The sequence below is a fragment of the Desmodus rotundus genome, chromosome 4 (genome assembly GCF_022682495.2).
Source record: "Desmodus rotundus isolate HL8 chromosome 4, HLdesRot8A.1, whole genome shotgun sequence".
Taxonomy (NCBI): domain Eukaryota; kingdom Metazoa; phylum Chordata; class Mammalia; order Chiroptera; family Phyllostomidae; genus Desmodus; species Desmodus rotundus.
Window position 1 is genome coordinate 181,051,241 of NC_071390.1, and position 27,737 is coordinate 181,078,977.

Below are 27,737 nucleotides of genomic sequence, written 5' to 3' on the forward strand. Positions count from 1 at the left end.
TAAAGCTGAAACAATAAAACAGTTTTTAAAACCTTCTCATTCTTTTTATGTCTCTAGGATCTATAGTGAAATGCCCTCTTTCATTTCTGGTATTGGTGATCTGTGTGCTTTTTCTTGATAAATTTGGCTATAGGTTTATCAATATTTCTGATCATTAAAAAAGTAGTGTTTGGGTTTATCATTTTCTTTATTCTCTGTTTTCCATTTCATTGATTTCTGCTCTTTATTGTTCCCCTTTTCTCTGCTTACTTTGGCTTTAGTTTGCTCTTTTTCTGGTTCTATTTGAGACATTTCTTCTTATGTAATCGCTTAATGCTATAAACATTGTTTAGTGGCTTAAAATAACAATAAGTAAATTAAATCCCTTAGTGTGAACTTGAATTCATAAAAGAAAAATTCACTTTTTGTTTATACGCCCCCCTCAACTTTCTCAGGTGCTATGTGGTGGCAGATGCTGGAAGGGTGAGTTGAACTTGCAGACAGGAGCTGGGAGGACGCGTGGACGGACGGATGGGGGGAGGTCAGTTACACAGGGAGGACAGACCGACAAGACGCAGGAGAGGCCCTGCAGGGATGACAGCGTCGGACAAAGGGGAGGACAGGAGTAACTCAACTCTCCCGCCGACAGCAACTCATGTACATTTCACCGTTGCGGCACAGTCCGTTGTGTTCTCTCCGTGCTAGGGCCCCAACCGGGGGAATGGCCCCCTGGGGAAGCAATGGTCTCCCTTCCTCCTGCCCGCCCACATCCACTAGCCAAAGGCCCAGGCCGGCTGTGAGGGGGGTGGGGGGAGCTTAGTCCTCTCAGCACAGTGCTAGCCGCTGGGGTCCCAGTCCATCCCGACTCCAGGTCCTGAAGCCACTTCACATCTGGCTGCAGTCCCTTCTGAGCAGACGGGTCCTTGGAGCCAGAATATTCAGTCACGGAGCTTTTACGTGTTCCTCCTGGCCCTGGGGTCTCTGATCAGCCCTGGGGAGTTCCGGCCCCTTCTTCCCTCTTTGGTCTTGGTCCTGATGTGTTCAGTCTGTCTCTGACTCCCACTTCCCCTGCCAGGCTGAGACTCGGGGCTCAGGACGCGCTGGCCTCCCTGCCTGGCTGCAAGCAGGCAGAAGAGGGGAGCCGAACTTCTGTGGCCCCAGCAAGGTGTCCCTCAGACCCCATCCCTGTCCAGGTCACTCGGGGTGGGCTCTGCTTCACCCCTGCGAGGGTCAGTGGACGTTTTCCTCAAGGGCCTGTGGGGAACTGCCTCGGGCTTTGCGGCCAGGAGCCTGCGTTATATAGGCTCCACTGCCAGCTTCTCCCTGGGGCCCCAGCCCTGTGGGGGGTCCCTGTCTGCTCTGAGCTGGACACTGCTGGGCTCTGACTAGCTGGCGCCCAGGCTAAGCCCGGCAGCACATGGGGTCTGCTGGAGGCCCTGGGCGCTTGCAACCCTGACAGCCACCGGCAGGGGACCCCCCAGAGCCACAGGGACCACAGGCCACTACTGGTCCCCTCTCCCGCCTCTGCACGTGGGCTGTGTGAGGTGACACATTTGGTTACTGTTTAGGGCCATGAGAGCTGATTTCTTCCACCGCCCAGCTGCTCGGGGCAGGGCCTGGCCACAGCGGTGAGCGCCCAGGTGCAGGACCCCGCTCAGCACACCTGCTCCCGACCCAGGGCCCTGCAGCTGCATCCGTGGGGCTGTGCAGTGTGTGGCGGTGTTCACCTCCTGGGGGTGTGGCTCTGGGGGCAGCCTCAGGGTGGCCTCCCAGGCAGGCTGGAGCCAGGGGCCTCCCCTGGGACGATGAGCAGAAGAGAGGAGAAGGCACGTCTACAACCAGGGCGGCTCAGCCCCAGCCAGGGCGCCCCGCGGGGGTACAGCCTGCACGACCGTGTCCCGCCTCAGAGTGCAAGTGCCTCCCTGTCACGGGCTGAGTCCCACTCAGAGGAGCCCGGTGATCAGAGCTGCCCTGTGGGGTCGAATCGCCGACCTTTAGTAACCGCGATGTTTATTTTTGTATCAACTAAACATTATTCTGGGTGGGTCGGTGAGGGTCTTGCCAGATGAGGTCGGGAAGCAGACAGCCTCACCCAAAGAGTGCCTGGATAGGGCAGGTGAAAGATGGACAGCTGGGCTGGGAGCCCCTGTCCAGCACCAGCTCCCCAAGACTCCAACTGACAGATGGCTCCTGGAGGGACCTCTCGGCTCCAGAGCCACCTCAGCAGTTCCTTCAGGTTTCCTTTCTCTCTCTCTCTGCCAATGGTTCTGTTTCTCGGAGAGGCCTGCAGCCAACGGTGACTGAACTGGACGCAGGGGAGTGGCTCACAGGGCTGGCGGAGGAGGGCAGGCCCCACTCGTCCCTGCAAACCATCCTGCTCTGCCTCAGCCTCGCGGTGCCTAGGCTCCCGGGTGCACCGGGCCCCTCCACGTGTGGCCAGAGCGGAGGGAGGCTAACCGGCCTCCATGGCTGGCGGTGGTCGGGAAGCCATGAGGTGGCTCGGGCCTGGCCCGCAGCCAGTGGCTGGACGAGAGGGTGAGGCTGTGGTGGCTCAGCCTTGGCAGGCGATGGCCCAGAGGCCCACTTGACCTGCTGCCTGCGTTAGTGTCCGAGGGCAGCTCCACCACTGACAGCGAGTCCGGGGCTCAACGCCCCGGGCATGTGCTGTCTGTCTCTGGGGACAGCGCCAGGGCCAGTTCCCTCTGGGCACCGGAGAGGCACACGTCCCCAGCCTCTCTCTAGCCAGATGGTGACCGGCAGTGCTTCCAGACGCGTCGCTCTGGCTCTGCCTCCACCGCCAGTGGCCTTGCGCCCTGTGCCTCTTCTCAGGAAGACGCAGAGCCTGCAGCAGGGTCCAGCACGACCCGGCAGCCCCTCTCACACTGCCTACATCGGCAGAGACTTTATTTCCAAAGGAGGTCACTGGCAGATTTATGGTTAAAAAGTGAAAGGCAGGAATTAATTCACCGCAGGCTTCTTAGACAAGTCCCCGGGCGCTGAGGGACATTGGCTCGCACTTCCCTGCCCCCAGGGACCCCCATGCATGCCACTAGCCCATCCCATGCCGGCTGCACACTGTCTGGCTGGCGCTCGCAGCCTTGGTCCTTCTTTGATTGAGTGAAGTGAAACCCTCAGAATTCTGTGAGTCTGAGAGGTTCTGCCTCCTTCCCTGGACGGCGTCAGCTGATGTCCAGCCAGGGGGCAGGCGAGGTGAGCAAGGCCCCGGCTGGCTGTGGAGCACTGTCAGCCACGAAGGAGCTGTGTGTTTGAGCTCCTTTGTGTGTCCAGCGGGTGTGTGTTTGAGCCCAGGCCCTGGGTCCCCTGCTGCGCCCCTCATGAGCTTTGTGCCCACTGCCTGGCCGCCCGGCCATCTGCATGGGGGAGGAGAGAGCAGAGGAGGATGGCTAGCAGGGTCTGGAGGGTGTGCTGAAGTACCCAGAGTGGGCCTCAGGGTGGGGTCAGCTGAGGGTTTGGGGAGTGCTCCCAAAGACCCAGGTTCCCAGCCGCCCTGTGCACCCAGGCCCGGACACAGGGTGCGTGGGGACAGTGCTCCAGAAGCCTCTAGGGCTGAATGCAGTGCGAGGTGACTGCAGCCCTGGCCCCGGATCCAAGCGCCTCACAGGGCCACCCCACCACTCCCCCACCCCTAGTCAGAGCCTGCTATTTTTAGGAGAAGTGGGGCCTTGGATCAGAGCCCTGAAAGGAACAGGCTGCGTGACTCGGCAGAGGCAGGAACGTCACAGCGCCCGCGCCCGCCACCGGCCAGCTGGGCCATTGTGGCCGTCACAGCTGCAGAGCCAGAGCCCCCAGAAGGTCCCCAGGACCCAGCACAGGGGGCACCCCCGGCCCTGCGTGCCCACTGCATGCACACACACGCACACTCCCAGGTGCGTGCACATACCGCTGAGTGCCGCAGACGTCAGAATCACACAGCAGCCCCGTACCCTGATGAACAGTGGGGTGACGGCACAGACACGGGCCACGTGAGGAAGAGACAAAGCCGCCACAGCCCGTTCTCCTCCATCAAGGTCTGTGGCTACGAGGAGCCAGCATCCTTCTGCCTGAGGGGCTTTGCTGGCCCCTCTGTGACCAGCCCGGTCAGCATGCTTCACAGCTGCTGCTTCAGAAGGTGAGTCCCAATGGCAGGTGCCACCAGGCCCTGCTGAGTGGTGTGCACGCTGGTTCCCCCCGTGGACAGAGCTCCTCTCCACAGCCTTCCAGCAGCCCACGGGTCCACGTGCACACGCACACTGGCACACACTCATGCACAGTCTCTCTGTGCAGAGAAGGACACTCCGGTGGTAGGAGAGTCAGACCGACATGGGTGAGTCCTCCCGTTGTGACTCAGCCTCCTCCCGAATCGCAGTTCACAGGGGAGCTGCCGTCTGCCAGCGCCCAGGGCAGGTGGAGGGAGCTGGCTGCAAGGGGCCCGCCGTTGTCCTGTGCGAGGCACAGATGCTCAGGAACGGCCTTGTCTGTGGAGCACAGCACTGCGGCTGTGGGCAGACAGGTGTGCACAGTTAGCAGGAATCAGGCAGAGGAGCGGCCGTGGTGGCGTTCATCCAGACCACTGGACGGAGGGCGCCAGCTCAACAGAGAAGCCCTGCTGTGCGCCCTGGTGACCGGCTCTCCTGCGCAGACTCCTCGCCTGCAAGGCTCAATGCCCAGGGAGCCTCTTCACCAGCAAAGAGGAGGGACAGTGCGTGTGAGCCCTCCTGCCTCCACGCCAGGTGCTGGCCCACCTTCCTCCCTTGTCCCCAGCTGCCTCCGTGGGAATGGGGCCCAAGCTGCACCTGCACACCTGTTGCATCCCCGAGGGGACCCCTCCCCCTGCCTGGGACTGGGGTGCATCTCTCCAAGGCAGGCTGGTGTCCCACCTGGCCAGCACACCCAAGCCCAGGTCTGGGCACCAAGGAGACCTGGGGCTACCTGAGGGACCAGGTAGAAAGGGTCACTTCCCTCCACAGGAAGCCAGCACCTGCCCCAGCTGCGCAGGACACCTGCCACAGGCGAGAACCTCCAAACTGTCTCCCAAAGCCCCATTCTCCCTGGGAGGCAGCAAGTCCAGGACCAAGGCGAGGGGGGCAGGCGCGGGTGAGTCAGCTGGTATCCTCCCTGGCCTCTAATCATCGCTAAGAAAGGCTTTGCTGATGACAGAGTCTGCGGGGAGTCCCTGTGCCCCTGGGGACGGCAGCGTTTCCAGGACAGGCGGCCAGACACCATGAGCCTCAGCGAAGAGCAGGTGAGGGAGTACCTGGACCAGAACCCGGGCTTTGCAGACCAGTACTTTGAAGGGAAGAAGCTGAGCCCTGAGGATGTGGCCCAGGCCTGCGGAGACGGGCTCCCGGCGGCCGGCGCCAGCTTCCGGGAGCTGTGCCAGGTGGAGGAGAGCGGGGCGTTGCTCGAGCTGGTGCAGGACATGCAGGAGAGTGTGAACATGGAGCGCGTGGTCTTCAAGATCCTGCGCCGCCTCTGCTCCGTGCTGCACGCCGACTGCTGCAGCCTCTTCATGTTCCGCCAGCGCAACGGCGTGGCCGAGCTCGCTACGCGACTCTTCAGCGTGCGGCCGGGCAGCGCCCTGGAGGACTGCCTGGTGCCCCCTGACTCCGAGATCGTCTTCCCGCTGGACATCGGGGTCGTGGGCCACGTGGCTCAGACCAAGAAGATGGTGAACATCAAGGATGTGACCGAGGTGGGTGCTGGGCCATGCCTTTCAGGGCCGTGAGGGTCCCCCAGGCCCCGTGGGACAGGTCAGCCATGGCTGTGTGGGGGTGCTTGGGAAGGTGGCAGGGTGGGGGGCAGGAGCTTGTGGGAAGGAAGGAGTCCCTCAGGCACCTGGGAGGGTGGCCTGGGCAGGTCCCGCGGTCCCCAGGCTGGGGCTCCCTGGACAGGGCTTGGAGGGAGGGGGTCAGAACTGGGGGGGTCGGCAGCAGGAAGAGGGGTGGCAAGGGGCAGAGGGTGGACAGCAGCATGGGAGCTCCGAGGTTCAGGAAGACCAGTGCTTGTGGCCCAAAGGAGCCGCGTGGGAGCCTCACAGCTGGGCCCAGGGTGAAGAGTGTCAGGGGCCAGGGAGGGGATATCATGTGTAGGAGGGTTAGGGTTAGGGAGAGGCCTGCCCAGGAGCTGGAAGCAGGAGCCATGACCTGGATCAACCTCTTCTGCTCCCTCGAAGGAGTCCAGAGGGGCTGAGCCCCCATGCAGCAGCTGCCCCCTTGTCACTGGAGACACATGGATGTGTGAGCAGACCCCCAGGTCCCTGGTGCCTGGAGAGGAAGCAGCCGGCTGCAATCCTCTTAAATTTATCTGCTCTAAACATCCTGCGACCTGAATAGAGTAATCTCGGGGATTAGCCTCACCTTCACTTCCTTTGTGAGGAACAGGTCACCCAAGAATCGGAATATCAGCAGCAGAGTTTCAGGGAAACAGAGCAGTTCAGCATCGGGGTGGGGCAGGGGGCGGTGTTCCAGCGCTGCCTGGGTCTTGTCCCTTCCACCCAGGGGCGCATCCTCCAGCCATGTCCAGCCAGTGCTCTGGGTGCCCCGTGGGCTCTCCAAGGGTCTGGTTCAAGCTTCGGGGCCGTCCCAGGCCATGTCCCTCTCCGGCAGGGCCATCTCCCTGGGGCCTTCCGGCCTCTCTCAGATGTCTCCCCAGCTGCCTGGCATCGTGGACCAGAGCTTGCGGGGTAGGCCCAATGCTGGGCTCATCTTCAGGGCCACTCGGGGCTTTGTCTCAGGTTCCCTGGAAGAGAGACCAGTCAGAACCCACAGAAAAGCGAATTTCCATTCAACGACCCCTGCGTTTCCAGGCGTCAGGTTTCCAGGTGGTTGTAACAGAGGGGAGACTGAGGCGGAGCCCGGGCTGCACCCTCAGTGCTGGCACCCTGCTCAGAGGGCAGGAGCAGCAAGGGGCTGTCCACGGGGCCAGGTGTGAGCCTGTGCATACAGCAGAGACACCTGGGGTGCAGGGGCCAGGGCGGGGCTGGGGGACCCACAGGGCTGCAACGTCAACTCTCCTGTGCAGCTCCCAGACCCATGAGGGCTCGTGGCAAAGCAGTTGGCAGAAGGTCATGGAAGGGCCGTGGCTCAACTATGGCCATCAGCCCTCTGGCAGATCTAGCCCCAGGTCCTGGCTCTGTGGTCCCTGACCACCCTCCCCACCCAAAGGGCTGCAGACCACAAATGCCTTGCCATGGGGTCCTGCACGTAGCCAAGGAGTCTAGGCCCAGTTGTGGTGGCTGGCAGTGTGCAGCTGAGGGGCACAGGGCTGGCGTTAGGGACAGGGCTTTGCAGGGAAGCTCCCAGGGGCCAGGACAGCTCAGCCGCTGGGAGGAGGGGAACAGCAGGACCAGCCAGCTGTGCAGAGCACCGAAGGCCCAGGAGGCAGGTGGAGGCCCAGGGATGCTGATGTAGGTCTGGGCAGTGGGAACACAGTTGGGGACACTTTAGAGAACTCACAAGGTTTGGAATCTTCCTGGGTCAAGGTGGGAGGGAGATGCCAAGGCAACACTGGGGCCCCTGTGGGGCGGGGGGTGGGTGCCAATCCCTGGAATGGAGCCACAAGAGGCACGGGGTTCTGGGAAGAATGTTTAGGGTGCAGTGGGTCTGAGGCTGCTCCACTCTGCTTAGAGACAAGTCTGTCCCACGTACAGGCCACCAAGCAGACTAGTGCTCCCCACACACTGAGCTCACACCTCCTGTTCTGAGAGGAGCCGGCAGGGCTGTCCCAGGCGGCTGCCTGCTGCAGGAGCAGAGACCTGGAGTAGGAAGGGCTGGGGAGGGGTACCCAGGCCTGCCTGAAGCCTGGGGGCCGGGTGGGCACAGGACAGGAGGTCCTGTGAGGATTCTGCAGAGTCTGGGCTGCAGAGTGGGGTCACTGGCTCCAAGCTGGGGTGACAGGGTCTGAGCCAGGCCGGCATCCAAGGACAGGCCAGTGCCGTGTCCTCTCATACCTCCTGGGCTCCTGCTGCCAGGGGCAGGGGCACGGGTGTCAGCACTCCCCGGGGGCCTCCGTGGAGGTCACCCCAACCCCAGGTCTCCAGAGCAACAGCCTCTGTCCTTCCTCTGGTTGCCTCACAGGACTCCCACTTCAGCCCCTTCGCTGACGAGTTGACCGGCTACGTGACCAGGAACATCCTGGCCACCCCCGTCATGAATGGCAAAGACGTGGTGGCCGTGATCATGGCCCTGAACAAGCTGGACGGCCCGTGCTTCACCAGTGAGGACGAGGACGTGAGTGTCGGGGCCTCTCTGCCCTGTGCTGGGGTGCGTGTGGCTATCAACATCCATCCGTCCGTGCGCATGCTCATGCAGGCGGGCACCCGTGTGCCGTCCACAGCTGCCCATGCTGAGACCAGCAGACATGTAGCTGCACACACACCTGAAAACCCGGCTTTCACGCCTGTTTCTGTGACTCCCATTCCAGGTTTTCTTGAAGTACCTGAACTTTGCCACGCTGAACCTGAAGATCTACCACTTGAGCTACCTGCACAACTGTGAGACACGCCGCGGCCAGGTACATGCACCACCACCCCGTGGGCCCCGCCTCCCGGCCCTCCAGTGGGGGTTCCAGATCCCCGCTCTCCCTGGACAGTGACGGGCGGGGCTGTGCTCACCTGCGCAGGTTCCCAGGCCCAGGCTCCAGGGAGCGGGTTGGGTGGCAGCTGTGCGGTGTTGTGGGTGTGGTGCTGACACTGTGCCACCCAGGGCGTCACAGGCGGGGCCCCTCCTGGCCCGGGCGGCTGTGAGCACCGGCATGTGCTAAGGGCACTGCCCTGCCTGAAAGCCGCCCTGAACCCTCTCTGCAAGGAGCTGGGGGAACTGTGGACGGACAACAGAGTCCAGCTGCTCAGCAGGTCGCGATCCCCAGCGGTTTGGCCCTGGCCACAGGGGACATGGGACAGCATCCGTTTCCCCCGAGTGAGGGGCGTAGGGGCTGGAGGGAGTGAGGGAACCATGTGCTGTGAAAAGGGTATGGAGCTGATGGGTGCACAAGGGCCCGTCCCTTCCGGTCCTGCTGCCTCCACGTGCTGGTCCGCAGAAGCCCTGAATACACAGTAAGTGCGAGGGGGGAACTCACACCGTGGGTCCAGGGCTGAAGAAGCTGCCCATGTCTTGGCTGAGTCTCAGAGGACACAGCGGGCGACTGGCCACCTCCACGCCATCCCACCATCTGGGTGCCACGTCTGGGTCGCCCAGTGCAACCCTGTCCAAAGTGATGAGACGTGTCTGGGCTTGTCTCCACCTCGGCAGAGAAGGGCCGTTTGGGGGATCCCTCTGATCTATGGACTTCACGGGGAGCAGCCTGGGCAGGTGGTCCAGAGGGTCTCCTAGCCATGAGCTGTCCCTGTGATGGGCACCTGTGACAAAACCCTTCTGGATGGACAATTGCCAGGCTCAGGGACACATGGACACAACGCCCAGTGTCCCAGTGCTGACACCTGGCCTGTGCAGAAGGGGCCGGGGGAAGGAAGTTCTGAGCAGAGGAAAGGTCACAGGTATGACCTGAGGCCACAGAGCAGCTGAAAGCCAGTGGGCAGTTAGGGGCTGAGTGTGGCTGTTGAGAGCAGGGGTCTTGCAGCGTGAAGCCGGGCTCACCGCCAGGGGGTTCTGACCCAAGGGCCCGGAGGTCAAGCGACATGGCCAGGGCTGCATCTGGCCACTGGGTGCACTGTGCTGCTGGGAAGGAAGTTGCTATGGCCCGCTGTCTGGGAAGGGGGTTTGCAGGGGACATTTGTCTCTGCTGACCCGTTTGTCGATTTGTGTGGTCATTTGTTCGTATTCGTCTGGACTTGGGGTTACCCGGCTTAGGTTGTAACCCAGCGCGAGGTTACTGATTCGGTGGCTCAGCTTCTTCCCACTGCAGCTCCTGTGCCCTCCCCCCTCCCCACCACCCCCACTCCTGCTGTGGGGTTGCTCGTTTGGTTGGCTGTTGGTGGTTGTCTGCACACCATTACCCTCTGTGGCCACCAGGTGCTCCGGGCTCATTTCCACATTTCATGGAGCGAGCCACTTCTCAAGGGGTCCTGGTGCCTGTCACTGCAGAGGGGTGTGCCCACTGCTCCTGGGGCATCCGAGCTCCCCCGCCCTGTCACCCCACCCAGCAAGGACAGGTGTGAGCAGGAGCCCGTGCACACACACATGTCCTGTTTGTGCACAGAACCCCTGTGTCCACACAGAGTGAAACGTGAGTTCTGGCTGCTGTCTCCTGCCCTTGCTGTGTGCAAATTTCACTCTGACAGTGAGGCCCCTGCTCCTACCACACACCAACTGCACTCCTAGTGGCTGGATTCCAGTGTGTGTGCACGGCGTGTCTGAGCTGTTGCCGACATCCCCCTGGAGCACCGGAGGACGGTGCTTGTGGGCAGTGCTTTCTGCCTCGGCGGTTGCTGACTCCACGCATCCTGGAGACGGAAGTCGGTGCCGTTTCCGGCCCCTGCAGAGAGGCGCCTGTGTTTCACTGCAGTGAGACTTGTGTCGTGGTCCACACTCTGTTGGATTCTCCCAGCCCACTAAACGATGTTTTTACTTCGTGAGCGCTGAGGTTAGTTCTTCATGCTGTGATTTCGGTGGGTCTTGACAAATGTGTCAGGACATGCATTCACGGTTATGGTATCATAAAGAACAACGTCACTGCCCTAAAAATTCTCTGTGCTCCCCTATTTATCCCCCACCTCCCGAACCCGCCGGGGCAACTGCTGATCTTTCCACTGTCTCTACCTTTCGCTTTTCCAGAGTGTCCCATAGCTGGCATCACACATGGAGCCTCCTGAGACTGGCCTCTGTCACTCAGTCATGTGCACTTATGGCTCCTCCACGTCTTCTCCAGGCCTGGCTAGCTCATCACTTTTTTATGCTGGGTAACTTTCCGCTGTCCAGATGTGACCACGTCCTTGTCCGCCGCCTGCTGAAGGGCACCGCGGCGGCTTGCCGTTTGGGGCAGCCATGAATGAACCTTGCACTTTGTGTGGGCCCGAGTTTCCAACTCAGCTGGGGGTACACCCAGGAACAGGCACTGGGGGTGACGGCCTGAGCGCAGGAAGCGGACAGAGGTGCCGTCACTCTGCGTCCTGTCGCTCGGCCTCCTTGCAGCTCTGGGTGTGGTCACTAGTTTGGGTTTCAGTCACTTCTCTCCTTGTCATTTCCACCTCCGAGTCCCTCGGGGCCTCTTCTCAGACACACCTGTGCCCTGTTGCCCATTTTTAAATTAGCATTTTGACAGAGGGGAAGGCATAGAGGGAAGGCATAGAGGGAAGGCATAGAGAAATAGAGGGAGAGAAACATCAATGTGTGGTTGCCTCTCACTGGGGACCTGACCTGAAACCTGACCTGAAACCCAGGCATGTGCCCTGGCTGGGAATTGAACCCGCGACCCTTCAGTTTGCAAGCCGGTGCTCAATCCACTGAGCCACAGCAGGCCTGTTATTGTTCGCTTTTAAGAGTTTGGGGTACATTTTGGATGTAAGTCCTGCATTAGACTTGTGTTTTGGGGACATTTTTTCTGAGGGTGCAGCCTGTGTTTTCATTCCCGTGACAGTGTATGTAGAAACACGGACATTTTCAATGTTCACGGAGTCCAAGTTCTGGATCTCACCAGCACGGACTGCGGTCTGGTGCTGTTTCCTGAAACGCATCGCCAAACCCGAAGCCGCCTCGACTGCCTCCCACGTCCCCCTGCAGCGTGGCGGCTTGGAGCATCACACTCGGGCGTGCGAGCAGGCTGGCTGTGTGTTTGGACACGCGGCCATGCACGCGGGTGTGAGGCTGTGGCCGCCACGCGGGGAAGAAGGTGGCCCTTCCCCCACTGAGTGCCTCTGGATGGCGTCACTCTTGCGCCCGTGAAGCGCCGCACCACATCACTCCGTCCCTGCGTCACGCCGTCACGCTGGCCCCCCGACCCCGCCCCCTCGTCACGCCCCTTCCGCCTCACGCAGGGCCACGCCTCTCCTCGCTGACAAGAGCCTGCTACGCTGCGGGTCGAGGTTAGCGTGTCCGCCCCGTCTCTGCGATGCGGTGCCGGCCAGTCTGTCTCATCGCCCTTTCGTGTGCGCTTCAGGGTCGGGTTCCCACCTCCACAGACCGCTTAGGGGTAGCTTCACGGAGGCGGCGTGAACTTCCGCATCAAGTTGGGAAGAATAGGCGCGTGAACAGTGATCGGTCGTGGAGTATAGTCTTTTTTACGCGACTACATTGTTTTGTTACTGTTGTAAGAACTTCCGTGTCTGGGTGCACGAGCGAGTTCGGTCTGCAGGGTTTTTCCCTTGGAAGGTCTTCAGCGGGTTTCGGGGTTGGCGTCGCGCCGGCCTCACGGAGTGGCCTGGGGAGCGTTCCCTGGCCGCCGCGCTTTGGAGGAGGTGGTAGCCACCCGGCAAGTTTTCCCTGAATGTCTGCTAGAATTCACCAGAGAATTCGTTCTTTTCGGAAGGTTATTAATTGCCATCAGTGGTTATAGTTCTGTTCCGATTATTCTATTTCTCCTTGCGTGGGTTGTCCAAATTGAAAATTTCATTTTAGCCCTGGCTGGTGTGGCTCAGTGGATTGAGCACCGGCCTGCGAACCAAAGGGTGGCGGGTTCGATTCCCAGTCGGGGCACATGCCTGCGTTGCGAGCCGGAACCCCAGTAGGGGGCGTGCAAGCAGCAACCACACGTTGGTGTTTTCTCTCCCTTTCTCCCTCCCTTCCTCTCTCTCAAAAAATAAATAAATAAAATATTTAATAAATATATAAACTCTTTAAAACTTTCTTTTCATCTAGGCTATTTTATCTAAGTTATGAAATTTGGGGACATAGAATTGTTAATTTTTATTATTGATTTCATCCCGCCTGCTTCAGGCTTACATTAATTTGGCTTTTCTAGTTTATTCAGATTACATGATTGGCTGTGGATATTTTTGTCTTTGTGACATCTGCCTGTCATACAACATACCGCCCCCGCCCCAGCACGCTTCTGTGGCAGAACACAGATTTTGGTAGGTTGTATTTCCATTCTCATTTAGCTCAAGGTGTTTATAAACTTCTCTTGAGTCTTCTTTGTTGACCCATGTGCTGTGTGGAAATCTGTTCTTTAATCTACTTTGGAACTTTCCAGCTATGTTCGTGTGATTTTTTTCCTTGTTGCATTCCCCTGTGGTGTGACAAGGCATTTTTATGATTTGTTTTCTTTCCACTTTGCTGAGATGTGGCTCGTGGCCAGAACGCGGCCTGGCCCGGCGAGTGCCCACGTGGCGCGAGGCGGGTGTGCTCTGCCGTCGCTGGGTGAAGCGGCCCTCAGCGAGCCCGTGCCCAGTGTTTGCTCCAGGCTCCTCGCTGGTTGTCTGCCTGCTGAGCTATGAGTTAGTGAAGGAAGAGTGCCCTTGTCTCCTGCTCGCAGTTCTCCCAGGCTTCGCCCCGTGCGGTTCGGCGCCCTGCCGTCTGGTGCGCACACGCTAAGAACTGTGCTGTCTCCTGGAGCAATGGCCCCTTCATGGCTGTGTGACGTCCCTCCGCACCCCTGACCGCTCCTTCTCCTGAAGGCTGCTTCGTCTGAGGTTGACGTAGTGTAGAGTGTGGTTCCCTGTCTCTTCCCTATTTTCTCGGTGGCTCTGTTGTGTGGTGACACACGGAGCACAAAACTTACCACGCTTGCCCAGGCCGAGTCTGCAGCCCGGTGACTCGACCCCTGACCCCTCCTGGGAGGCGCACCTGCAGTCCTAGTGGTGTTCGGTGTCCAGAACGTTGGCTGTCTGGTCAGCTGTTTCTGCGTCTGAAGAGCAGCCAGTCTGTTTCCCACGGAGGCTCGCATGGGTCTCGCCAGCAGTGCACAGGCTTCTGGTCTCTGCGCGGGGTCAAGCACACCGATTCCCTGTTTTCCCACAGCGGTGGTGCTAGCGGTGTGGCGTGGCATGCTGCTGCATGTGTGACCCGCATTGTCCTCCTCACTGGGGACATCGAGCATCGCTTCACTGCTTCGCAGAAGTGTCCATTCGAGGCGCCGACGCATTCTGAACCTGGTTGTCAGACGCTACCCCCGTATTGGATGTACAGTGTGCAAATACTGTGACCCGTCCTAGGTCCGAGTTTGCCCTCTGGTGGTGCCTCTGACACACGGAAGTCTGCGACTTTCAGGCGCCCGATTTTTTGGTGCTTGTGTCTTTGGTGTCAGGAAATCGCTGTCAAATCCAAAGCTGTGACGCATTTGTTGTGTGCTTTCTTCTAAGAGTTTTGTAGTTTTAAATAGTATACTTAGGTTCTGACCCATTGCAGTTGCTTTTGCACATGGCGTGAGGTGAGGCTCCCCGTCCACTCTCTTGCACGCCGATGTCCAGTTTCCCAGCACCGCCGCTGGAAAGACTCTTTCCTCATTGAATGGGCTCAGCACTGTTGTCGACAGTTATTTTACCATATATGGAGGGGTTATTTCTGGACTCTGCTCCAGACCACTGATGTGTAGTTTTGTCTCTATGCCAGTACCACACTGTTTTAGTGACTGCAGGTTTGTAATATGTTTCCGGATCAGGAGTGTGACTTGTCCACGTTTGTCCTTTTTCTTTGTTCTCTTTGCCTCTTGAGGTTCTGTTGAGAGTCCATATAACTGTTAGGATGGGCTTCCTCCTTTGTTGAAATTTTGGTAGGGATTACACTGTGTCTGTAGATACCTTGGGGTACTATTGGGATTTGATAAGATTAAGTTCTCCACCAACAGTATGGGAAAACACATTTGCCAGTGATACCTCAGACAAGGGCCTGATCTCCAAAATATATAAAGAACTCACACGACTCTACTCCAGGAAGACAAACAACCCAATTAAAAAATGGGCAAAGGACTTGAACAGACACTTCTCCAAGGAAGACATACAGAGGGCCCAGAGACATATGAAAAGATGCTCAGCATCGCTAGCCATCAGAGAGATGCAAATTAAAACCACAATGAGGTACCATCTCACACCAGTTAGAGTGGCCAACATAAACAAATCCACAAACAAATGTTGGAGAGGATGCAGAGAAAAGGGAACCCAGTGCACTGTTGGGGGGAATGCAGACTGGTGCGGCCACTGTAGAAAACAGTATGGAATTTCCTCAGAAAACTAAAAATGGAACTGCCCTTTGACCCAGCAATTCCGCTGCTGGGATTATACCCTAAGAGCCCTGAAACACCAATCCAAAAGAACCTATGCACCCCAATGTTCATAGCAGCACAATTTACAATAGCCAAGTGCTGGAAGCAACCTAAGTGACCATCAGCAAATGAGTGGATCAGAAAACTATGGTACATTTACACAATGGAATTCTACACAGCAGAGAGAAAGAAGGAGCTTATACCCTTGGCAATAGCATGGATGGAACTGGAGAACATTATGCTAAGTGAAATAAGCCAGGTGGTGAGGGACAAATACCATATGATCTCACCTTTAACTGGAACATAATCAACAAAAGAAAAAAGCAAACAAAATATAACCAGAGACATTGAAATTAAGAACATTGTAACAATAGCCACAGGGGAGTGGGGAGGGGATAGTGGGGAGAGGGGTATCTATAGGAGCTACTATAAAGGACACAAGGACAAAATCAAGGGGGAGGATAGGTGGGGGAGGGAGGTGGGATTGGCTGGGGTGGGGTGGAGGGAAGGGGAGAAAATGCAGACAATTGTAACAATAAAAATAAATTAAAAAAATTTGAGTTCTCCAATTCAGAGGGAAGATTTTTTTTTTTAAGATTTTACTTATTTATTTTTAGGGAGAGGGGAAGGGAAGGAGGAAGAGAGGGAGAGAAATATCCATCAGTTGCCTCTCACATGCCCCCTCCTGGGGACCTGGCCCACAACACAGGCATGTGCCCTGACTGGGAATAGAACCAGCGACCCTTTAGTTTACAGGCGGGTGCTCAAACTATTGAACCACACCAGCCAGGGCTGGCTCTCTGTGTGTTTACATCGTCTTCGAGCTGCTCTAAGCAGTCTGTGGTTTCCATGCTGCAGTGGGGCCAGGTTTTAGAGTTGCACAGGCGCTTCCCAGGAGGCAGGGCTGGGTCTGTGTCCGCGGGGGCCCCCCCCCCCCCCCGAGCTCTCGCTGCAGGGCAGCTGTGTCAGCCGCAAAGCCATTCAGGTTCTGTTTGCCTGGAAGAGTGTTCATTTCTCCCTCCGCTTTGAAGGATAGATTTGCCACGTATATGAGTTTGGGTCAAAAGGCTTTTTTAGTGCTTCCAGTATGTCAGCCAACTGCCTTTTGGCCTCCAAAGCTTGTGAAGGGAGCCTGCTGACACTCTCATTGAGTTTCACTCATAAGTGACAAGTCCCTTTTCTGTGGCTGTGTTTGAATTTGCCTTTTATGGGTCTCGGGATAGGTAGCCTTGAGTTCATCCTAGTTGGAATTTGTTGAGCTCATTGGATGTTAATAGTTATCTCTTTCATCAAATTGGGAGGGTTTCCAGCCATGATCTTCAAATACTGTGTCCGCGGACCCCTGCGGCCTGGGGATGGGGCTGTGAAGGGCTCTCCTTGAGCCGGGTTTGCTGGCTCCCCTCTGATTCCCCAAGTGGGCAGTGCGACCTCCCCTTGGCCAGGCCCTGTGCTTACCTGGTGTGGGGGTTGTACAGATTCGCGTTTGGACTCAGGTACGGATTGAAACCAACAGTGAGAACTGGGTAAACACTGTTCTTGGGATTATGGTCATGATAAAGGCTTATCAAATTATAATTTTTATGTAATGTGGACACATCTTCCTCTTATAAATATATGCGGTTGGCATGATTAGTAGAGTTAGTGTAAGTAGTGAGATTATGGTTGAGGCAAATAGCTTCACCACCAGTGTCTGAAGTCCTGCTGTCTCGCGTGCTAACACAGGTGGATCCTCTCCACCCTTCAGAAGTTTTGAAAGCTGTGCGTACTGCCACAGGGGAGCCTGAGTGAGCGTTTCTGCAGATGTCCTCGGCCAGTAGCACTTTTTACTTTGTGTTGTCAGACAGACTCACGTCCAGTGTTTCTGGGAACCTGCACTCACCGCACAAAGCTCACGAAGTGACGTGGGTTTGGTGGCCAGAAGTGCAAGTAGCAATTGTTGGGAAGGTGTTTTCCCGTGTGGCGGCAGCGGTTTTGTGTGGCTGCCGTGGCATGTGGCTTCCCTGCTGCCTCAGCAGGGGGGCTGCGCTCGCAGTGACACTGCCGATGTGGGCACCGTAGGAAGGCGGGCGGTGTGCAGCCACGAGCTGCGGTTGTACTGCAGCTGAGAACTTGTTCACCCTTCGAGTTTTCCGGGCAGGACCATGCTGAGAGTGACGAGCCGTGTGGGATCAGGACCCTGCCCCCTTCCCATTCTGCGGCAGCCACATGTGTCTGTGCAGGGCTGGGTGGTGGCACACCGTGGGCCTAGAGCCGGCCACAGGGCTTCCGTGTGCCCTTCCAGGCCTCCTAGGCCAGTTCTGCAGGGGCAGTGTTGCTGTGAACCCTCCGTGCAGACTGGTCATACCTAAGTGGCAGGTGTTGTTCTTTGGGGGACGCACGGGGCCTGGACACAGATCTGTGTGGGGACACCCTGGTGAATTGGAGCACAGGCAGGAAAGAGCCACTTGTAACCGTCCCCTTCACTTCCTGAGTGAGTGGCTACAGTCACAGCGGGCACTGGAGCCCTTCACAGGGACCGTGGAGGGCCCACTGGGTGGAACTGCTGTCTCGGGAAACGCTGGCAGTCTGACCAGTGAGGTGACAGGTGCTTGCTTTCCCACGTGTGATGACAGTTCATGTGCAGGTGCTGCTGTGGTCAGACAGGTGTGCGGGTGTGAACCCAGGCCCACAGCTGTGCCGCTCCCGCAGGTGCTGCTCTGGTCGGCCAACAAGGTGTTTGAGGAGCTGACGGACATCGAGAGGCAGTTCCACAAGGCTTTCTACACAGTGCGGGCCTACCTGAACTGTGAGCGGTACTCGGTGGGCCTGCTGGACATGACCAAGGAGAGGGTGAGGCCGCTGCTCCTGGGGCTCAGGCCAGCCTGCCCCCCGCCCCTGGGTGGGCTCACTGACTCCCTCGCTTCTCTGCCCAGGAATTCTTTGACGTGTGGCCTGTTCTGATGGGAGAGGCCCAGCCATACTCAGGCCCACGCACCCCCGATGGCCGTGTGAGTCATGGTGGGGGAGGGACAGGCTCTCAGTCCAGGGTGGGAAGGGGCCCATCCCAGCCCAACCCAGGAGGGCAGTGTATGGGGAGCTGGGCACCAACGCCTCATCTCCCCAAGGTTTCCCCTGGGTGCAGGCACGAGGCCCCTCACCACTGCTGTGGTCTGTCTCTCAGGAAATCCTCTTCTACAAAGTCATCGACTACATCCTCCATGGCAAGGAGGACATCAAGGTCATCCCGTAAGTGCCAGGGTTTTACGAGAAGTGTCACTTGTGCTGTGGGTGCTACACCATGGGGGGCAGGTGCTGACCTGCCAACCTGGGCGAAGGTGAAGGGGATGAGCAGGGAGCTGACAGCTGAGGCTCTGTGAGCGTCATGGTGACCATCCCGGGACCCAGTGAGCTGTCCGGGTGGCCCTGGCAGCAGCAGCTGACCTTGCAGGCCCTCCCGAGCCTCCCCGGCAGGTGGAGACCCTGGGACACATGTGCCTAGTGGGGCGGGATGGGAGGGGACGCCCAGGCCAGTGAGCAGCACAGCCGGGAGGGCTCAGGGCAGGACTCCAACCCAGAGACTGGGCCCCAGCCTGTCGGCCATGTGGCCACAAGGTCCTGCGCCCTGCAGGCCTGTCAGAACCCCCACAGGCTCCACGTGGGGACTGGCAGCTGCAGGTCACAGCCAGGCCCTGGGCTGGGGGGGGCACCAGCACTCAGCTCCAGAGGCTGGGATGTGGCCCTGATAGGGGAGAGGGTTCCCATGGGGCAAGGGCCTCGGTGTGGGCAGAGGGGGGATGAAGTGCCCCAGCCCCCACCCTCGCCTCCCTGGCCCCCATCCCCCCACCCCTGTGCCCCCTGGAGTTCAGAGTGGAGCTGACCTGAACACCCAGACTGCACCGCACCACGTCGCCACCCAGGGGGCCGGTCCACCCGACTCTCTGCTTCCTCCCCAGCACACCGCCGGCGGACCACTGGGCCCTGGCCAGCGGCCTTCCGACCTACGTGGCAGAAAGTGGCTTTGTGAGTCCCCGAGGCCCTGCCCTCGCACCCCAGTCATCCCTCCAGCCTGTGCACCTCCACCAGCTCCCTGCTCCTAGCTTTGTCCACAAAGAAGCTCCCAGGCTGGCCCGTCCACTGGGCTGCTTCGGCTGAAACCACTTTCTGGTCCTTCCCAGATCTGTAACATTATGAACGCCCCCGCTGAGGAGATGTTCACATTTCAGGTATCTGTCTGTCGATAGAAAACGCATGGCACTCAGGAGCCGGGGCTCAGCAATGGGGGTCTGAGCTGGTTTTGCTGCTTGAGAAGCCACCTCAGAGCCTCAGTGACAAACAGCAGCAAACACATGTTCCATGCCCACGTGTCTGTGGGTTTGCTGAGTCCAGCTGGACCCCAGCAAGGGCTCCCATCTGCTCCCCACGTCTTCCCCGGGGGAACGCGTGGCCAGGGCTCCTTTCGGGAGGAGGCCGAGGGTCCCTCGTGCCAGTGGAAGTGGGCTCTGTCTGTGAGTTCTCCGGGCGCCAGCCAATGTCTGTGTCTCACTACTGGGTGTCAATGGCATCGAGACAGGACTGGCTGTGCAGTTCCTGAGACCCTGTGTGATGAAGCGCTGGCCTGGTGAGGCTGCCCTGCCGGGACAGCGCACTCTGCCTCTGTGGCAGAGGCCACGATACAGACGTGGACACGAAGCTCCCCTGTGGGTGGGCGTGAACAGACCACAGAGGAGCCATGACCCAGGGCTAAGACCCGAGCAGCAGCCATGTCTGTCCACCTGTCCCTGCAGGGAGACGCCTTGGACAACTCCGGGTGGGTCATCAGGAACGTCCTGTCCCTGCCCATTGTCAACAAGAAGGAGGAGATTGTGGGGGTGGCCACGTTTTACAACAGGAAAGATGGGAAGCCTTTTGATGAGCAGGACGAAGTCCTCATGGAGGTAAACACCTGGGCACAGATGTGGCTCTGGCGAGGACACCCTGTGACAGGACAGGACGCATCATCCACTTTCGCCCCCTGACCCAGCCCCAGGCTGAGGGCAGTGGGGAGGAGGGGGCAGGAGGCCCCATCCCGGAGCTCTCTGGTGGGCACCCTGCCACCACATCAGGAGCTCTCACAGCCCTGGGGGCCGCACACTGGACGGCCGGTGCTGCCGGGAGGGTGACGCACCACGCTGTCTGCAGTCCCTCACGCAGTTCCTGGGCTGGTCAGTGCTCAACACCGACACCCATGACAAGATGAACAAGCTGGAGAACCGCAAGGACATCGCCCAGGACATGGTGCTGTACCACGTGCGGTGCGACAGGGACGAGATCCAGCTGGTCTTGGTACTGCTCCCGGCACCCCGACTCCTCCCTGCCCTGAGGGGACGCACGCCCCGCCCTGCAGGGGCCCATCCTGAAGTCCCACACGTTTCCCGAAGCCCAGGGTGGGTTCCTCCCCGGCCATGTCCTCGGCTGTGTGCGGACAGGGGCCAGCGCCCTCCTGGACGTGGTTTGTGAGGAGGCAGAGGCCGGGACAGGCAGGGGTGTGACCCGCCATGCACACTGTCACTGCCCTCTGAAACCAGAGGCCCGGCTGGGGCCTCCTGCAGCAGAAGTTGCTCCTCAGTGCCAGGCACCCCCTTGCCCCCCAGTCACAAGGGTTGGTCACACTGTCACTGTCTCATAACACATCTGTTGCTCTCTCAGCCGACACGGGAGCGCCTGGGCAAGGAGCCGGCTGACTGCGAGGAGGAGGAGCTGGGGGCGATCTTGGTCAGAGTCTGACCCCCACCCTGAGGTGGAGGCTGGAAGGGCCCGCGGGTGGGGGCAGACTTCTCTCTCCCCAGGAGACTGAGCGGCCTAGGTGTAGCGTGGCCCTGTGACATGGCTGCTGTCTGCACACGTGTGCCCGTCACGCATGTGTGTGCACCTTTGCACGTGACAGCAGCGCTGTGTCTGCCCAGTTAGGCATGCCCTTCTCGCTGGGTCTCAGGGGTGGGGGAAGGGAGGGGGCAGGGCCAACACCAGGGATGGCTGAAGCTGGACTGAAGGTCCCAGAGGAGAAGAGACGAGGAAGCAGTGAGGTTTGGGAGGCCTGCCCCCTTCAGCCCCACATTCCCCCTCACAGAAGGAAATGCTGCCGGGCCCCACCCAGTTTGAGATCTACGAGTTCCACTTCTCCGACCTGGAGTGCACGGAGCTGGAGCTGATCAAGTGCGGCATCCAGATGTACTACGAGCTGGGCGTGGTCCGCAAGTTCCAGGTCCCCCAGGAGGTGAGGGTGCTGGGCAGGGGTCCCGGGTGCTGCAGGGAGTTTGCTGCAGGCGCGCTCACCACAGGGGGGTGCCGGCCGGTCACGCACAGGCAGTGGGCCGGCCTGGAACAGTGGCCACAGGGGAGAGGGGTGGGAAGTCGCATGAATGGGAGTTCCCGGCGGTGTGGTCAGTCGGTGCATGGCTGGGCATTCGTGGGGTCCCGTGTGGGGCTGAGAGGAGAGCCCTTTGTTGGGCAGAGAGCACAGCTCTGCTTGGGCTCCAGCTGCCCAGTGGGTTCCTCCCCTTGCCACCTGCCTGCGGCCCCTGACATCATGGCGGCAGGCCGCATTTTCAGAAGACTTTTTACTAAATACTAAGGGAAAGCACAAAAGGGAAAAAGTCACAGAAAATAGTAACAAAAAGTTATTTCCAAATAACTTTCTGGCCCTAAAAATCGCAGAGCAGCCAGAGGCTCCCCTGGGCCCCCCAATCCGTTGTCCAGAGACAACGGCTCTGCCCCCGCGGCCTCTCCACCTCTGGGCCTTCCCACTCCCCATGCTGGGTGCCCACACATCGTACTGACTCGATGCCTAAAACGGACAATTTCCTCTAAAACGTGCCAGACCCCTTGCGGGGGTGCTCTTCCCAGTTTGGGGCTGCACAATAGGCCGGAGGCCCTGGGAGCCCTGTGCAGTGGCTCTCATGCCCCCGGCAGGACGCGGGGGCCAGTCCCAGGCTGAAGGCCAGCTGTGGGGCAACCTGCCAAGAAACCTGGGTGGGAACCCCGTCCCCAACCCCCTCAGGTCCTGGTGCGGTTCCTGTTCTCCGTGAGCAAAGGCTACCGCAGGATCACCTACCACAACTGGCGCCACGGCTTCAACGTGGCGCAGACCATGTTCACGCTGCTCATGGTGCGTAGGCCTCTGGCAGTGGGGCGGGAGGTGCCTCCACCTGCGGGGGAGGGGGGGGGGCTGCGCAAGACCAGCCGAGGGCTGGGAGGAGCGCTCCCTGGAGACACAACTGGACTGGGCGCCTGACTCTGCAGACCGGGAAGCTGAAGAGCTACTACACGGACCTGGAGGCCTTCGCCATGGTGACAGCAGGCCTGTGCCACGACATCGATCACCGTGGCACCAACAACCTGTACCAGATGAAGTAGGTGTGCAGGGCTGCCCGGACGTCGGGCATGGCTGCCAAGAGGCCTGCACAGCGGGTGGGGTCAGCGGGGGCCCTCCAAGGGGCTGCAGCATCCACAGGTGGCCCCTCTGGGCAGTGCTCAGGACTGCTGACTGCTCGTTTTTCTGCGACCCGGGGCAGGTCCCAGAACCCCTTGGCCAAGCTCCATGGCTCCTCGATTCTGGAGCGACACCACCTGGAATTTGGGAAGCTCCTGCTGGCGGAGGAGGTTTGTGACCCGACGTTGCTCGCCACGGCCCCACCTGGCTGACGACCACCCTAGGCGGTGGCCACACCACGCGGCCTCCTCCAGGGATGGGAGTTCTGGCAGCGCACACGAACCCCGGGGTCCGGAGGGGGTGCAGGCCTGGCTGAGCACGGCAGGTGGACTCAGTCCGGTAGGAGGCCGCCTCGCTCCAGTGCCCAGGACCCACAGTTAGACCCTGGGGTGGGGGGATGGAGCCAGGGCCACCCAGAGACCATGTCCCGCCCCCCCGGCCCCCTGCAGGACCTGAACATCTACCAGAACCTGAACCGGCGGCAGCACGAGCACGTCATCCACCTCATGGACATCGCCATCATTGCCACGGACCTGGCGCTTTACTTCAAGTGGGTGGCCCGCGGGCTGCGGCCGAGAGGGTCGGGCAGGGGTCCTCTCCTGAAAGGGCCACGGGGTCGGAATACGCATGTGGCCGGGTCCTGCGTGGGGGTGAGGCCAACCCTCTCCCCTTGCTCTTGGGGTCCAGGAAGAGGACAATGTTCCAGAAGATTGTGGACGAGTCTAAGAACCACAAGGACAGAGCGAGCTGGGTCGAGTACCTGTCTCTGGAGACCACGAGGAAGGAGATAGTGATGTGAGCCGTGGCGGGAGGGGTCAGAGACACTGGGGGCCCCAGGCGCTGAGGCAGGAGAACAGCCTTGTGCCTACCAGCTTCGACACCCCAAACAAGCGCTCCACCTCAGTCCTCATTTTGGGGGAGACCCAGGCCAGCTCCTTAGTTTGCGGGCTCTGGCCACAGTGTTCTCACTGCAGGAGCCTCACCGCTTCATGTGCAGTCTGGGTTCAGGTGTTGCCAGGGAAGCCCAGGGGCCCTGTCAGGGAGCATGTGCGAACCAGCCAGGTGCCGGCTAACCGCTGGCTGACTGCAGTGTGCGGGCGGGGGCAGGGTGGGGGGGCGGCATGGAGCTGCCTCCAGCTCCCTCTGCTCACAGGGCCATGATGATGACGGCCTGCGACCTGTCCGCCATCACCAAGCCCTGGGAGGTCCAGAGTAAGGTCAGAAGGCACGTGGGGCTGCCCGGGGAGGCGGGGGGGACTGCAGGCTGGTGGTAGTGCTGAGGGCACCACCCTGCTCTGGCTCTGGCACTGGCAGCTGCTGTGGTGGAAGGTGCCCCTGTGCCCACTGGGCGGCAGACTGGGGGCTCCCAGAGGGTCCGGGGTGGAAAAGACTGAGGGCGCAGAGCCTCCTGACAGGTCCTCGGGACAGTTACTGGCCAAGCACCGAACTCTTAGCAGGTGACACCCCTTTGTGTGCCCTCCAGGTCGCTCTGCTGGTGGCAGCCGAGTTCTGGGAACAAGGCGACTTGGAAAGGACTGTTCTGGATCAGCAGCCCATTGTGAGTGTTGCTTCCAGAATCTTCTGCTCCCGTCATGGTCCCTTAGAGCCTCCATGCTGGCGTGGCACACAAGGGAACCTGGGGCTCTGAGGTCCTGGGGCCTCCAACTCATGTGTGGGTCACGCGACACGATCCCAGCTCATTCAGGTGGCTTGGGGTCTGGGTGACGAGGTGGTGCCTGTGCCAAGGTCGCCTCGGGGAGAACTAGGCTGCGGCTCCCCGCAGACAGGCTCCACGAGCCAGGCAGCTAATCAGGGGACACAGCGGGGCCTTCAGCTGCCCCAGGGAGGCCCAGGCTGGACAGTGCAGTGGCGTCCAGCAGACACAGAAGAGATGAAAAGAGGGCTTGTCTCACAAGTCAGCTCCAGTCAGGGAGGGGCTGCCTGAGCACGGGCTTGAGGAGGCTCTGGGCAAAGACAACAGGAAAGGGTGCCCTGGCCCACCAGTGAAGTCCCCCAGAGGAAAGACATGTAGCTGCCTTGTCCCCTCCGGGCCAGGCCTCTAGGCTCCTGCCTGGCCCACCCTCACCACGCTGAGCTCCAGGCCAAGCGTCACTGGGAAGGAGAGGCTGGCAGAGGGCAGCTTGGTGGGTCCAGAGTGTGTGAACACCAAGGCCCATGCACTAAGCCCCGGGTCTTTTTTCAGGACCACGGAGAGCTCCCAGGGGCCAGGAGCCTAGGCAGGGCTGTCCTGGAACCAGGGCCGGGGACTCTGAGGGGTCTGCGTCCTGGCTTTCCCCTCCCAGGGGCCAGGGTCTGTCAGACAGGCTGGGCCCTGGGGCCAAGGACTCTACATTCCTCCCTCCCGTGTGTCTCCACGAACGTGTTCATTGGAGCTGGGTGGGGCTTGGGGAATGTGTCGGGCACCCCTGCCCTAGCCCTTCACTGTGCCCCTCCCCACCCCCAAAGCCGATGATGGACCGGAACAAGGCAGCTGAGCTCCCCAAACTGCAGGTTGGCTTCATTGACTTTGTGTGCACCTTCGTGTACAAGGTGAGTGGGTAGGACAGCCATGCTGGGTCGCAGGAGGAGGAGGGGGCCGGTGGGGTCACAGATCCCCGGTGCCGCCCTGGCCCCACCCTCTGCACACCTGCAGTTGAATCCGAAGTCGTCAGTGTGACCCCAAGTATGTCCCTCCCCCTCCTCTGCACTCGGCCAGCTCCTCAGCAGCTTCTCCACCAGCCTTCTTCCTCCGACGTCCTCGCAGCCACCTCGAGGTCTCGCCTGAAATGTCTCTCCCCCAAACCCCATTTGGGGCACCCTCCATGGCCTTCCCATTGTTCTCGGGGCCCTGGCTGCAGGTGTGTCTGTGGGCACATTTGTCAGTGTCTGTGAACCCTAGAGAATGGGGAGGGGGTCCTCATCACAGCTGAGTATGCTTCACCCAGCAAGTACGCACCACATAACTAACAAGTGACAGCTGGACAGCAAAGACGGGGAGCCGTGGTCTCACCACTCAGGAGACTGGCCGGAGACCAAATGGGGCTCTGACTGCACAGCCCTTCCTGGTGACACCCGACCTGCCAGGGGCTCCCCCTGCCCCCTCGGGCTGCAGCGCAGGCCCCATGCTCTGGTTCTGAGTGCAGTAGTCCCTGACTGGACCTGTCCCATCCCCACCTCAGCCCCCAGGCCACCACGCTGCCCTTCACTGAAACCGCAGCCCCCTTTCCAGCCTCCACAGCTGAAGGGCTGGGGGACAGAGGTGGAGGAGGCAGGGCCAGGATGTACCCTGCAGTTCTGTGTCACAGGTCACAGCGCCACTGCAGTGTCCCTTCTGCCACACACCTACAGCTGTGTGTTCACATGCATGAGTAGTGTGTGTCTTGTGTGAGCGGTGTGTGCATGAGACATGGGGGAAGGCACACAGGACCCCGAGTCCACCGAGTCTCCCCACCCCCTCTGCAGCTGATGCTGTGAACTCCACTTGGGCTCCGGGCCCGGCTACGACGGCCATGTGCGTCGTAAGTGTTCACGCCCGCAGCTCCTGTTCTAACTTGAAAAGCTCAAAGCCCTTCTCCCTTTTCAAAGCTTTGCTGGGAAGTGGTGTCTCAGCAGCCTTCCCTCCTCCCACCAGGCAGGCCCCTCGGGGTCCTCAGAGCAGACCCAGGGCCAAGGCAGGGGTATTCGAACTGTCCCATCCATCCAGGAGCACTCGGGCCCTGCTCTCGATTCCTTTTCCAGGAGTTTTCCCGTTTCCACGAAGAGATCCTGCCCATGCTAGAGCGCCTGCAGAACAACAGAAAGGAGTGGAAGGCCTTGGCGGATGAGTACGAGGAGAAAGTGAAGGCCCTGGAGGAGGAGAAAAAGAAGCAGGAGGAGAGGACAGCAGCCAAGAAAGGTCTGGGCACAAGGGTGTCAGACAGGTCGGGGGGCAGACGCAACAGTATTAACAGAATTGAAGAAAAGACAGGGCTCAGACAGCCTTGCAGTTGGCGTTCTTGGGTCCTCACTGCAGAGGTAGCTGGAGGGAGGTGGCAGGGGGAGGCCCGTCCACAGAATGGGTCCTGCTGATTCAAAGTGGCTCACAAGCCTGGTCCTAGCCGGGGAGCTCTCTCACGTTCTCCGAGGAAGAAATGTTACTTCCTTTCTGAGGGGGAGGGAAGCCTGGCTGAAACATCATGGACTCTTAATAGATCTTTGGTTCAAAGAGCAGCCCTCCCCTGAGTCACGCAGAAAGTTTACCTGTGCTTCCATGCCACACACACACACAGGAAAGTGAGAGCTAGAGCCAGGTGTGCATGGGTCCGGAGTGGTGGTTTGCCTGTTCCTCTACCTGCATGAGATGGCGTGGCTGCACTGGAGCAACCCAGGCTGGAACCAGGCCATCGTGCTGCCTCCTATTCACCTGTGCTCTGCCACCTGGGCTCTGGGAATCTGTGGTTCTCCCTGCAGTGCCCTGTTGTGGTGACGGAACCAGCGTCAACAAGGCAGTTTCAGGGTCATGGGAGGTCAGGGCTGGAAGTGTCACCAAGGGCTACGATCAGAAGGCTGAGCCCAGCTAAGCGGCTTAGGTTGCCTACAGGTACCTGTGGCCACCCTTCCTGCAGCAGGGCTGCTGGAGGACACGGGAGGGGCAGGAAGGATCCCGGCTGGGGCACACGTGGCTCATACCCACATCTTGTCTTCTCTTGCAGTGGGCACAGAGATCTGCAATGGTGGCCCAGCACCCACATCCTCAACCTGCTGCATCCTGTGAGCCCCTCGGTGGGGCCTGGTGGCTCCCTTACACCCACTGGACTCTGCTTCCCACCACTTGGTACAAGTGTGCGAAGCCTGAGAAAATGAAGACCATTTTGGAAATTTTGAATTTAAGGTTTATGTTTCTGTCAGCTAAAGCCTATTACAAATAACACACAGTGTAGCCTGACCTACACTTACACACATCCGTCTTTGGATACATAGTAATACAGAGACCTTTGAAAGTCTGTGAATGTGTCTAAAGCATGGGTGAGAACTCTGCACGTGTTTGTGTGTATATGGGTAGACAGATGGCTGCAGAGATGCTGTTTCCCATCTGTTTTAGGAACCAATATATGACCAGAAATCTAGAATAAAATGCAAAGAAGACAAATTGCCCTTCTCTGTGGTGGAAATTACAGCAACAGCACATTGCATACGACCAACTAGATTGTTCTGGCACCAAGGCCAAGACCATGAGTAGGGC

The 27,737-nt window shown here is 59.5% G+C and overlaps 1 protein-coding gene across 3 annotated transcripts; it reads left to right on the forward strand.

The window, feature by feature from the left end:
• Window positions 1–2,744: 2,744 nt before the first annotated feature.
• PDE6B (phosphodiesterase 6B) lies at window positions 2,745–27,644 on the forward strand. 3 transcript variants are annotated; one of them, XM_024573753.4, is made up of 22 exons: window positions 2,755–5,671; window positions 8,055–8,207; window positions 8,401–8,490; window positions 17,758–17,898; window positions 17,982–18,056; window positions 18,230–18,294; window positions 19,002–19,068; window positions 19,224–19,271; window positions 19,833–19,982; window positions 20,227–20,370; window positions 20,734–20,799; window positions 21,155–21,301; window positions 22,085–22,192; window positions 22,327–22,436; window positions 22,599–22,686; window positions 22,966–23,066; window positions 23,204–23,311; window positions 23,670–23,733; window positions 24,000–24,074; window positions 24,983–25,066; window positions 26,255–26,411; window positions 27,208–27,644. In XM_024573753.4, the coding sequence occupies exons 1-22, from the start codon at window positions 5,201–5,203 to the stop codon at window positions 27,267–27,269; spliced, it is 2,574 nt and encodes an 857-aa protein (XP_024429521.2). In that variant the 5' UTR covers window positions 2,755–5,200; the 3' UTR covers window positions 27,270–27,644. The 3 variants fall into 3 exon arrangements, with proteins under 3 accessions (XP_045038945.2, XP_024429521.2, XP_045038946.2); XM_045183010.3 differs by lacking the exons at window positions 26,255–26,411; window positions 27,208–27,644 and adding an exon at window positions 25,233–26,245 and having other exon boundaries at window positions 2,745–5,671; XM_045183011.3 differs by lacking the exons at window positions 2,755–5,671; window positions 8,055–8,207; window positions 8,401–8,490 and adding an exon at window positions 8,721–9,031.
• The last annotated feature ends 93 nt before the right edge of the window (window positions 27,645–27,737 follow it).

Excerpts from the sequence above, each read along its gene's own strand:
- PDE6B (XM_024573753.4), top strand. The coding sequence starts at position 5,201 with ATGAGCCTCAGCGAAGAGCAGGTGAGGGAGTACCTGGACCAGAACCCG. Across the intron at positions 17,899-17,981 it reads TGGACATGACCAAGGAGAGG|GAATTCTTTGACGTGTGGCC; the intron begins GTGAGGCCGCTG and ends TTCTCTGCCCAG. Across the intron at positions 19,069-19,223 it reads ACGTGGCAGAAAGTGGCTTT|ATCTGTAACATTATGAACGC; the intron begins GTGAGTCCCCGA and ends GGTCCTTCCCAG.